General features: G+C 42.5%; 3 gene segments (V, D, J or C); all 3 read right to left on the bottom strand.

Moving 5' to 3' along the window:
- Positions 1-3,196: 3,196 nt before the first annotated feature.
- Positions 3,197-3,832, bottom strand: LOC119238065 (T cell receptor delta variable 1-like). The segment is given in 2 exon segments: positions 3,197-3,579; positions 3,784-3,832. Coding segments are annotated over 2 exon segments (432 nt in total).
- Positions 3,833-6,955: 3,123 nt separating this feature from the next.
- LOC119238064 (T cell receptor delta variable 1-like) lies at positions 6,956-7,502 on the bottom strand. The segment is given in 2 exon segments: positions 6,956-7,272; positions 7,454-7,502. Coding segments are annotated over 2 exon segments (366 nt in total).
- Positions 7,503-10,153: 2,651 nt separating this feature from the next.
- On the bottom strand, positions 10,154-10,812 carry LOC119238063 (T cell receptor delta variable 1-like). The segment is given in 2 exon segments: positions 10,154-10,563; positions 10,764-10,812. Coding segments are annotated over 2 exon segments (459 nt in total).
- Between the last annotated feature and the right edge of the window lie 1,334 nt (positions 10,813-12,146).

Here is a 12,146-nt window from a genome sequence, read left to right as displayed (position 1 = left end):
CACCAGAGCCAGAGCGGGGAAGAGAACAGGCAGACTGATGAAATACACTGCTGAGGGAAGCAGTGGGTGCAGAGGGAGGGGTCTGTGTGCCATGTGGGACCCTCGCCAGAGGCCAGAGATTGAACTGGCGCTGCAGAGGCTACGGGCAGCTTCACAGCTCAGCGCTCAACCGCTGCGCCACCAGGGGAGGCCCAGAAGTGGAGTTTTTAAAAATAAGATGATTTTAAATAGTGTTAAGCACTATAAAGATAATATGACACATTGAGATAGTTACTGTTGGGGTAAGGAAAGGTATCTGCTCTAAATAGGGTAAGGAGGAAGGCTCCACTCTGACCGATAGCTGTGATACCTGCAAGGTATTTGACCTCTCTCATATTCAATTTCCTTTACTGTAAGTTGTCAGTACCTCTCTGTTGGACACTAGGCTAAACATTGGCATTCATCTTCTCAGTTACTTCTCATAACATCAGTGTGGTAGACACTATCATACCTGTGTTCTAGAGCAGAGGAAACTGAAGGGTAAAAAAATATTAAGTAATTTACCAAGATCATTTACCTAGTGAGTGGTGAACCTAGGTCTCCAACCCAAATCTATGGTCCCTAGCACTTTGATATACTGCCTTCCTGAAGGAGTATAGACCCAACTGTAAAGAGCTCCAATCTGAATTAAATGAGAACACATGCACAAATCATCCATTCATTAACTTGCCAATTTTGGCACTCAACCAGTTGATGCAATGTATAAAATGCTGGGGGTTGAGAGACAAAATGTGAAGTTGCAGTGGAGTTTAACCTCAAGATTAAGCTCATAGATTGTCATAGGTATCCATGGTCTATCATGTTTCTTACTTTTTAATGTGAATCAGTTCATCATCATGCTTTATAGGGAAGCGGGTGGCTTATGATAACATGGAAAGATTACACTAGCAGTATTCCCTACATGGTTTTATTTTTCTCCATCATTGACTCTTGCTCCCACCTCTCAGGGTGTATACATGCTACAATCAAGGACAGAGGATAGGCCAATTTCATGCAACAGGGAAAAACTTCCCACCTTATGCCACAATACCAAGATTTTTTCCAAGATAACCCTATTATCTCCAGTTCAAACCAGCCTATGTCTTATATTTGTCATTTTGAAGTCAATCACTTACATAGCTGCGAGGAAAAAAAAATTAAAAACCAGCCAGTTCTCCACAATTGTCTCTGCAGTTGGAAGGTCACTAACTGATCAGCAATCAGCAGCAACTCTAACCAGGGAACGCTGGAGGGCAGTAGGAGGCCAGTGTCAGGCTTACAAATCATTTTCTCACAACACTAGAGGGCAGCAATTCAGCAAAGACCTGCTTTGCTTGCTTGGAGTGTGCTGGAACCCAGTAGTTGGAGGAAAAGAGAGTTAGCTCAAGACTGCCCCAAGTGGTGACATTCGAGGAGAGACATGAAGGAAGTTGAGAGGTACACCATGCAGACATTTGAGGGGGTAGCATCACAGATAGATAGCATCACAGGTCAAGGCATGGGGCAGAAGTCTCATATGGAAAATGCTTGCAGTATTTCAGAAATAATATCTCTTTTCTGTCTAGCTCCTTGTTCTTCCCAGCACAAAGCTGTAGAAGAGACTGGTTAAACATTCAGCACAATTAATGGTTAGTGGATGATTTCCTTATCCATTGATCATGGAACAATTTGTACCTAGTTTGGCGTATTTTCTAGTTTTCTTTTTTTAAGGAATGGTTTCCAGAATGTCACCATCACTGAGGTCTCCAACCACCCTGTTCTGGGGTCAGTTGATTCTCATCATCCAGACCTTGCTGCTTAGTATGTTACCCTCTGCTGACAATAAAAGTTAGAGAAGCTTTTCCAAGTTAGAAAAGTAATGTCATTCCCCAAAATAAAAAGTGGAAAAATAGAACTTATTATGCAAGGCTTATGATGTTTAAATTAGATGATGCCTCTGAAATGGATACCATAATGCTGACTTATAAGCTCAAGAAAAACCAATTTTCTTTTTTCCTAGTAAAACCTAGTTTTCCTTAAATGTCCAAGTCCATTTATTGGTACTGCTTTTTCATCTATCCACGCAAAAACAAGGAAATAGCAATTAACTGTTTCAATCCATTTTCAATCATCGGTTACTCTGAAGATAGTCCTTTTCCACTACCCTCCTTAGGTTATTTCCTCCGACTGCTTTAAAGCACTCAGGTTGCTGAGAGATACAGATGGGACACACAAATAAGGTTTTATTTTCATTTCTACAGAGTGCTTCATGGAAATACATTTCCCAGAATTTGATTTCTTGTATTGATTTAGATTGGGGTTGGCCACACAGAGATCTGTGCAAGATCCGGAGGGCAGCTGTGACCCAGCAGCCATGTTTTGTCTTCTGCAGGCTGCTGCAGGCTCCAAGCATGGTGGCAACTCACACGTGCTACTCCTGCTCTGCCCCTCATCTTATTGCTGACCCACAGCCCCGCCCCTACCAGGTCTCCTCTCTCAGCTTCTCTCTGTCTTGGGCCAGGTCTGCATGTAGCATGGTGCAAGTGATACCCACTTCCCCTGAAGGTGCCCACCCCATGTTTGAGGAGGTGAGAGAAACAAGTTGTAGTTTTGATTGTCTGGATTCCTTTGTCCTCATTGTCTCACAGTTAGTTTGTCCATACTTAGCTCATTTCCAAGGTTTTTTCCCAACTATTACTCTGGCTGATGTATAGAAAATTCAAAGTCTACAGAAAATGTAAATACAAAGGGTTTCCATAGATTTTCCCCCAGTTCCAGTAATGACATGGGGTCTAATCCTTATAATTAATCTCTTATTGTTCACTCACTTACAGTGGTTCTGCTTCTCTGAGTATATCTTAACTGACACAAAGCCTAAGAGGAAAAAGGCCTAAGGAAGCGATTTTCATGATGGTTCCAAATGACTAGGCCCGGCTTGTGGTGTGAGCATCTTAAAGGGGAGTGGTTACTTGAGATGAGTATGGGGCAATGTTTTCAATGTTTGGCAACTGTACACATGTTCTGTATTACTGACTTTAAGTCAAAAACTCAAAACTGAAAATGTATTACAAAACAGTACGCTGGACACCTGTTTCCAAATGACATAGACGTAAGTTTTACTCAGAAGTCACCCCCGATCCAGACCACAGAAGCAGCAGCCACAGTCACTGCCATTGTGTCTGGGTGTGCAGGTGTGATTTCAGCTTGGCTCCTGAGCAGAGGTCACCCTTTTTGAGCTCTGGGGTTTTTGTTCAGCTTTTACTGAACCCTCAAACACAGTGGGTTCCCGGAGAGCACAGAAATACATTGCTGAATCGTCCAATTGTAAGGGTGTAATCGTGAGGGAGATGGTTTTCTCTGCTTTCTGGAAGTTTATAGAATAGCGACCCTGTACTTCATTAATGTTAGAAGAAGAAAGCTGATGAATAATGTAAGTCATGTTTCCATCAGGAGGCTGCTTGTACCAGTAAAGGGAGTATGCACTCAGGCTTGTTTCATACCGGCACTTCAGAGTGACTGCTGACCCCTCTCGCGAGGCTGTAGCTGGCTGGTCTTGAATAACTTTCTGGGCCACACTGGAGCCTGTGGGCAAAATCATAAATAGAATTGTTACAGTAAATAGAATATTATATGAATTAGACTAATTTTGTACCCAAAGATAAACCACTTAGACATTATCCTATGCTTGCTTTCCTCCAGTCCACATTTCCTCCTCATCCATGCCAAGCACCTTGTGCCTGGTGCTGTCCTCCCATCCTCCCCATCCCCACCTGGCCCTGGGCCTACCAGAGCAGGTGAAGGCCACCAGGGCCCACAGCAGGCTGGAGGGCACCATGGGGCGTGCGTGCCCTGACACATGTGTGCAGTTGTGCCTCCAGCTGAGAGCTCAGTGTCTCTGGGAGCCTGGAAGAGCGTTTATGTAGTTCCTGGGGGCGATGCTGCTCCCCACACAGGAAATAGGGTTTCTCATGTTGCATTGCCCACCTGGTTATGCACAGACGAGCGAAGAGTCTGGCTTATCCCAAACTTGAACTTTGTCTACTTGTCTTTCCCTGGTAATTATGTGAGGCAGTTCATGAGAAGGGACATGAAAAACAATTACTTTATAGACTTGAACTGAAGAAAATGAATTTTTAATCACTTGACATACATACGCAGATGGAACACCCACATGGAGTTATATTTTCATTTCTGTAAAGACTGAAAACATTAAGCATGTTTCCCCCCATGTTTATTAGCTATGGGCTATCAGACTTCTGAAGTGTTCTTCACAATCTTGTCATTTTTAAACTTTCCATTTACATTGACTTCTATGAGCATTTTATATATTCTGCATTTGAGTCCTTTTCCAGAAATACACTTTGAGTTTTTTTTTTAATATTTTATTTTATATAATTCTTACATCATTTTTCATTTTTGCACAGTCTATGCATTTTCATTTTGGTTATATTCCCCATACAATTGCACTACCCCCTTGTTCTGACCCTAATCCTTCCTCTCCCCACCCCTCTCCGCCCCTCCCCCCACCCCACCCCCAGTGTGTCTCTGGTTTATAGTTGCTTGTTGATTTTGATTTTTACTTTGTATTCATTAGTCTTTTTCCTGGTCCCTTATTTACCTTTTCTAATTTCCTGCTATGAGTGAGACCATCCAGTATTTTTCTTTTTCTTTCTGACTTATTTTGCTGAGCATGATCCCTTCTAGCTCCATCCATGTTGCTGCAAACTGCATGTGTTTATCTTTTTTGATTGCTGAGTAATATTCCATTGTGTTTATGCACCACATCTTCTTGATCCAGTCATCTATTTTTGGGCATTTGGTTGTTTCCAAAGCTTAGCTATTGTAAACAGTGCTGCTATAAACATAGGGGTGCAGGTGCCCTTTGGAATTACTGTTTCTGTGTCCTTTGGGTAAATACCTAGGAGTGGAATTGCTGGATCATATGGAAGCTCTATCTTTAGTAGGTCAAGAAATCTCCACACAGCTCTCCATAGCGGTTGGACCAGTTTGCACTTCCACCAACAGTGCAGGAGAGTTCCTTTTTCTCCACAACCTCGCCAACATTTGTTGTTGCTAGTTTTTTTAATATGTGCCATTCTCACTGGTGTAAGATGGTATCTCATGGTAGTTTTGATTTGTATTTCTCTGATTACAAGTGATGTTGAACATTTTTTTCATATGACTGTTGGCCATTTGTGTTTCCTCTTTGGAGAAGTTTCTTTTTAGCTCTTCTTTGCAGGTGTTTTTTTAACACTCTGCATTAACTTTTGACATTCGTGACAGTGACTGTTCACAATGATAATAAAATTATACTTGCTCATGGGAAATTAGCTCAACAATTGTATTTATTTTATCTAAGCAATTTAAAAATGCTTTCCTGTTGGGCCTCCTGGTGGCGCAGTGGTTGAGTGCTGGGTTACCTCTGCAGCGGTTCGATCCCCGGCTGCTCCCCAGCCACCTGAGGAGGGTCCCACATGGCGCGCAGACCTTTCCTGACGCCCGCTGCTCCCCTCAGCAGTGTACTTCGGTCCTTCTGCCTGCTCTGCTCCCCGCTCTGGCTCTGGTGAATTCTCTCACCCTCCCGCGCTTCTGACTGTACCCAGTGCTTGTATAAATAAATCTTTAAAAAATAAATAAATAAATAGCAAAGTCTGCGAAAAGCAACATTTAAAAAAAAAAATGCTTTCCTGTAGTGGCTTCTACCACTTCTGAAGAAAAGTCAGGCATCATTCTTGATGTGTTTCCCAGAATGCAATGTACCAATTTTCTTTGACTGTTAATAAGATCCTCCCCTCAACTTAAAAACACTTTGAATATGAATTTTCCTTTCATGCCTGCAATGTTTCTGCAGATGAGAGGAGTGGACTTACAGAATTCCTTATTCAGCTTGAAAGGAATTCCATGCACCTTTGCTCCTAAAAAAGAGCTTGCTCTATATAAAACTCAGGTGTAGTATTGAGTGGCGGTGCTTGCTATGAGCAAGGAGATTATGCAGTGGGTAACGGAAGACGTAATCATAATTACCACTACGATCACATGATGATCTGCAGAAATAGTTGGGAAAACTCTTTTTCAATATAATTATATTTATATTAACCATTTCTTACTCCCTTTCACCATTTGCATATCTGCAGTAGATTAAGATTTGCTGATTAAAATTAATCATATTGGTTAATTCTTTTGGTTAATCATAAAGCCAGTTGCATGAGGTCTGATATTGTGATTCATCTCTTATTCTACGTCACTCACAGTGTTTCAGCTTCTTGCGATTATACCTTAGTTGACACAAACCCTAAGAGCAAAAGGCTCAGTAAAATATTTACATGACAATTCAGATAACTAGATACAGTGCATCACTGATGTGAAAATCTTTATGTGCAGCTACCGCTTGAAATTATTGTGGGGCAAGTTCTTTTTCTTTTTCTTTCTTTCTTTTTTCTTTTTTTTGTGTAGGAAAAGTGGGTGTAGGTCAGGGGTGCAGGGGCTGAGAGAGTTCACCAGAGTGGAGTGGAGAACAGAATGCAGATCTACTGATCTACACTGCTGAGGGGAGCAGTGGGCAAGACTGGAGAGATCTGCTGCACTAGGTGCATCAGCAACCTGGCCTGGGATTGAATTCAGGCCATAGGGGTGATCATGCTGAGACTTAACCTGTAGGCTACCAGGGAGGCCCTTGAAGCAAGTTTTTCAACTTTCAACAATACACACATTTGTATGATTGATTTTAGGTCAAAATGTCATGCCTGAGAATGCATTAAAAGAAGGTTAATTTGGACAACTCCTTCCAAATGACATAGAAGGAGGTTTTACTCAGAAGTATCCCCCGATCCAGACCAAAGACAAAGCAACCACAGTCACTGCCATCGCCTGTCTGGGAGGTGCAGGTGTGATTTCAGCTTGGCTCCTGAGTGGAGGTCTCACCCTTCTTGAGCTCAGGGTTTTTGTTCAGCTTTTACTATCACTTCAAACACAGTGCATCACGGAGAGCACAGAAATACATTGCGGAGTCATCCAGCAGCAAGGGTGAAATGGTGAGAGAGATGGATTTGTCTGCTTTCTGGAAGTTTATAGAATAGCGACCCTTTTTTGCACTGTTACCAGAAGATGAACGGTGATAAATAAGGAATGTGATCTTTCCATCGGGAAGCTGCTTGTACCAGCAAAGGAAGTAGTCATTCCAACTTGTTTCACACCGACACCTCAGGGTGACTCTTGACCCCTCTTGTTTGGATATAGCTGGCTGGTCTTGGATAACTTTCTGGGCCACACTGGATCCTGTGGGGAACATCAGAAACCAGAGTTGATACAGAGAAGACTAATTTTGTACCCAAAGAGAAAGCACATTGAAATCATCACATGCCTGCTTTCCCAGTGCTCCCTCCCCCTCATCCATGCAAGCACCCTGTGTCTGGTGCTGTCCTCCCATCCTCCCCACCCTGCCTGGCCCCGGACCTACCAGAGCAGATGAAGGCCACCAGGGCCCACAGCAGGCTAGAGGGCACCATGGGGTGTGTGTGGCCTGACACGGGTGTGCAGTTGTGCCTCCAAAAGGGAGCTCAGTGTCTCTGAGAGCCTGGAAGGGCATATATGTAGTCCCTGGGGCCTGATACTGCTCCCCACACAGGAAGTGGGGTTTCTTAAGTTCCATTGACTGCCGGGTCATGCAAAGATGAGAAGAGTCTGGCTCCCCCAAACCTTTTTATTGTTACTTGTCCCTCCCTGATAACTTGGGAAGCAGTACATAAAAAGAGTCATGGAAAAAGGAATTCATATTATAGATTTGAACTATGGGAAAACAAAGATTGAATCTTTGATAATTATGAGTGCAATAATTTGAGGGACTCATTGAAAATCAGATGTATTATGGATTTTCCCCTCCCTGCAATACTTAATGATCATTCATTTACCTTGCATTCATTTCTCTCTATCCAGAAGCTAATGAAACTTTTTTCTAAAATTCACAGATTTGAGACTTTCTCAGTGAAGACTAACTTATTCAAGGGCCTCCCCGGTGGCGCAGCGGTTGAGCGCTGGGTTGCGAAGCTGCCCGCGGCCTCTGCGGCGCCGGTTCGATCCCCGGCTGCTCCCCGGCCACCGGAGGAGGGTCCCACATGGCGCGCAGACCTCTCCTGCCGCCCGCTGCTCCCCTCAGTGGTGTACTTTGGTCCTTCTGCCTGCTCTGCTCCCCGCTCTGGCTCTGGTGAATTCTCTCGCCCTCCCGCGCTTCTGACTGTACCCAGTGCTTGTATAAACAAACAAACAAATAAATAAATAAAATAAAATAAAAAACATGCCTCTATAAAAAAAAAAAAAAGACTAACTTATTCAAGACAGTGAGTGCATCTCGTTCTTCCTATTGAGTTATAGGACTCATTGAAGTTTTACAATAAACAAAGCTGCTTCAAATGAAAATCAGATGATAAAAGATCAGTCCTTTTGACTTTAAAATGCTACTTATTTTTGTGTGTTGATGAAAATAACAGGAATAACATATCATGTTTTGAATCTGACACTGAGTTTTATTCATTAAGCTCTGAGGAAAGTCAGGGTCTTTTGTTGCACAAATAGAGTCACTGAGCAGATCATGTGTCCTAGAATGACTCAGGTGTCATAGTTTCTTTTTTAATCCCATTGGGCCAGAGTACTCATCTCCCTTGTTCAATCCCTGGCTGAATTTTTTTGTCACTTTGTTATATCAAAACAAGATAAGCTTGCTAATCCTCACATGGCACAGTGCTGTCTAATCCACTCCTACAATGTGCTATCTGTAATGTGTACCACTTAGTACATGTGAACCCACAGAAGTTGTTATCTGAAGTGCTGCTCCTGTTGCAAGATCCCCTGTTAAGTAGCTGTCATTTCCCATTGATTTCATGGTTTCAGTGCGTGAATTAATAGAAAAGGATCAAAGGGAAGTTAGACAACTGGGAATAAAGGACCGAGGCTCAGAAATATGAAGATTCTCTGCTACAGGTCAAAACAACTCACATCTGGGTGGTTCAGGGAGAAAGTTCTAATTAGTTGAGATATCTTCTCTGGCCCACTTCACCTCTGAGTGCAACAGAAACTGATAACTGCTTGCAATTTTTGTAAATGAGCCGAGACCATCAATGCTCACAGCAGCACTGGGGGGAAATGAAGGCAGCATTCCCCTCCTGTGCCAATGGCCCTGCCCTGTGCCCGACAGCACAACTGCAAGATCTGCAGCTCACACGGTGCTGCCTGTGAGTGTGGTTTCTCTGGACCATGTCTGAATGAGTCAGGACACCCTTTGGGAGATTTGGTCTTTCTTTGTGATTATAATAACAGATTATATCTGGTAAAGCACAGGCATATAGTTCCTATGACAGGATATATGGAGGAGATTGATTATTTAAAATTTTCATGTTTAGTGAATTAATTTGTGATAAGATCTAGAACATATATGCAACAAATTTATGTGTGTGATAGGAAATATTCATGCATATTTTGGTTCTTCTCTTGCCTCCAAGCTGATTCTATGGTGAAATATGCCCTCTGGCCCTTGCCTTCCACATAAGAGACAAACAAGTCACCATCCATTTCCTCCTACTCAGCCACCAAGTCATGGAAAAGCAGCACCACTCAAACAGATGAAATGAAAATCCATCCTCTGACTATCGTATTGCAGACTGAATGGCAACATCAATAAAATCATATTCATTGTTGACATAGCTCTGCTTAATTTATTAAAAGTTCTAAGAAGAGCCCATGGGGCCTCTTAATTCAAACATTCAGCCACATTGGTGTCATGAGCACACAAGCACTGTTTGTCATGATTCTGCAGCTCTTCTTATATTTACCGTAAAGGGAAAACATCGCCCCAAGTGCTAAGAGGAAAACATAAGAGCAAAAGGTGCAAGAAATGATTTTCATGACGATTCCAGATGACTAGACCCACCTTGTAATGAATGTGAGGATATTTCAGTGCAGCTGTTACTTGAAATTATTGTGGTCCAAGTTTTTCAACATTAGGAAACTATACATATTCTCTGTAAGACTAATAACAAGTCAAAAATTCATGACTGAGATTGTGTTAAAAGAAAGTTACCCTGGACACCTGTTTCCATATGACACGGACAGAGGTTTTACTTAGAATTCAATCCCCTGAGCTAGGCCATGGAAGAGGCAGCCACAGTCACTTCCGCTGCCTGTCTGGGATGTGCAGGTGTGATTTCAGCTTGGCTCCTGAGCAGGACTTATAGAGCATGGGTTTTTGTTCAACTTTTACTATCACTTCAAACACAGTGCCTTCCCGGAGAGCACAAAAATACATGCCCGAATCAGCCAATTGTAAGGACACAATTTTGAGGGACATGGAGTTGTCTGCTTTCTGAAAGGTTATAGTATAGCGACCCTTTTTTGCATTGTTGGCAGAAGAAGACTGATGAATGATGTAAGTCATCTTTCCATCAGGAGGCTGCTTGTACCAGGAAAGGTAGTATGCACTCCAACTTGTTTCATACCGACACCTCAGGGTGACTGCTAAACGCTCTCGAGTAGTTATAGCTGGCTGGTCTTGAATAAGTTTCTGGGCCACACTGGATCCTGTGGGGGAAAATCAGAAAACAGAGATGATGCAGTTAATTATCATATGAGTGAATTAATTCTTAATTGTTAATAATTAACCACTTTGAAATCATCACATGCTGGCTTTCCCGAGTCCTCTTTCCCCCTCATCCATGCAAGCACCTTGTGCCCGGTGCTGTCCTTCCATCCTCCACACCCATGCCTGGCCCTGGGCCTACCAGAGCAGGTGAAGGCCACCAGGGCCCACAGTAGGCTGGAGGGCACCATGGGGCATGTATGCCCTGACACGTGCGTGCAGCTGTGTCTCCAGCAGGAAGCTCAGTGTCTCTGAGAGCCTGGAAGGGCGTTTATGTAGTCCCTGGGGGTGATGCATCTCCCCACACAGGAAATAGGGTTTCTCATGTTGCATTGCCCACCTGGTTATGCACAGATGAGAAAACTTGGACTTTGTCTACTTCCCTTCCCTGGAATTTGAATGAAGCTATATATGAAAAAGCAATAAATATTACAGTTTGAACTGAAGGTTCATGAGTATTTAATCATTGACACACATTGGTAATTTTCTGTGGAATATTAAGTGAAATAATTTTGGGACTCCTTTAGAAATGGAATGTATTTTGTAGTTGGCACCTCCTTGTATCTATTTGATGGTCATTCGCTTACCTTGCACTCATTTCTCACTATCCATAATCTAATGAATTTTTAAAAAAATTCAAAGAGCCCTGTTTTCTCAGCAAATATTATCCTATTTCAAACAACTATTGAGTGTCTTTCTTTTTCCTTCCTAGATTGTAGTGATCTGCCTAAGTTTTATAATAAATGAAGCTGCTTCAAATCAAAATCAAATGATTAAGATCAGTCCTTCTGACTTTCAAAAGCTATTTAATTGTTTATGAGTTTATGAAATTATAACAGCAATAACGTGCTATCTCTTGCAATTTTGACACTGAGTGTTATTTATTCGACTCTGAGGAGCATCAGGGTGCTCAGTATGATTCCTCAACAATTAGATTGCAATGATTAGATTGTGTGTCCTGGGATGGTCCTGATGTCACTTATTTTTATCCCATCGCTCCAAGGTTTTCAGTCTCACATGTTAAATTCCACATCTGGGTTCCTTTTTGAAACTTCTAAAAGTTAAATCTCCTGAAGCATGCTGATCTTCCATGGCACGGTGTTAACTACACTCTACTCCTGCAGACATGATGTCTGTCAGTTGCCCACACTCAGGACATGTAAACTGCACAGGTTGTGAGCTGAACTGTGTTGCACTAATACATGATCATGTGCTAAGTAGGGGTCAGTCTTCCATTGTGTTCATTGTTTCAGTGAACAAGTAATATAAAAGGACCTAAGACAAATAGAGAGCTGGGAAAGAAAGTACAGACAGGGTCAGTGAAACAAGAAGATAGACGATCTCTGCTAAAGTCACAGTAACTCATGACTGGGTGGTGCAGGGAATGAGTTCTAATTAGTTGAGACACCCACTCTGGCCCACAGACGGAGGATCAAAGCATGGGGCAGAGGTCTGAGAGAGAAAAATTCTTACCTATTTTAGGATTAAGCTCATATTTCTATGTGGTTAACCAATTTTACTCCCC

Source organism: Talpa occidentalis, unplaced genomic scaffold (genome assembly GCF_014898055.3).
Source record: "Talpa occidentalis isolate TD23 unplaced genomic scaffold, MPIMG_talOcc4v2.1 talOcc4.11, whole genome shotgun sequence".
In the NCBI taxonomy this organism is placed as follows: domain Eukaryota; kingdom Metazoa; phylum Chordata; class Mammalia; order Eulipotyphla; family Talpidae; genus Talpa; species Talpa occidentalis.
Note: the sequence above shows the minus strand (reverse complement) of the source record. Positions and strands in the feature narration are given on the sequence as shown.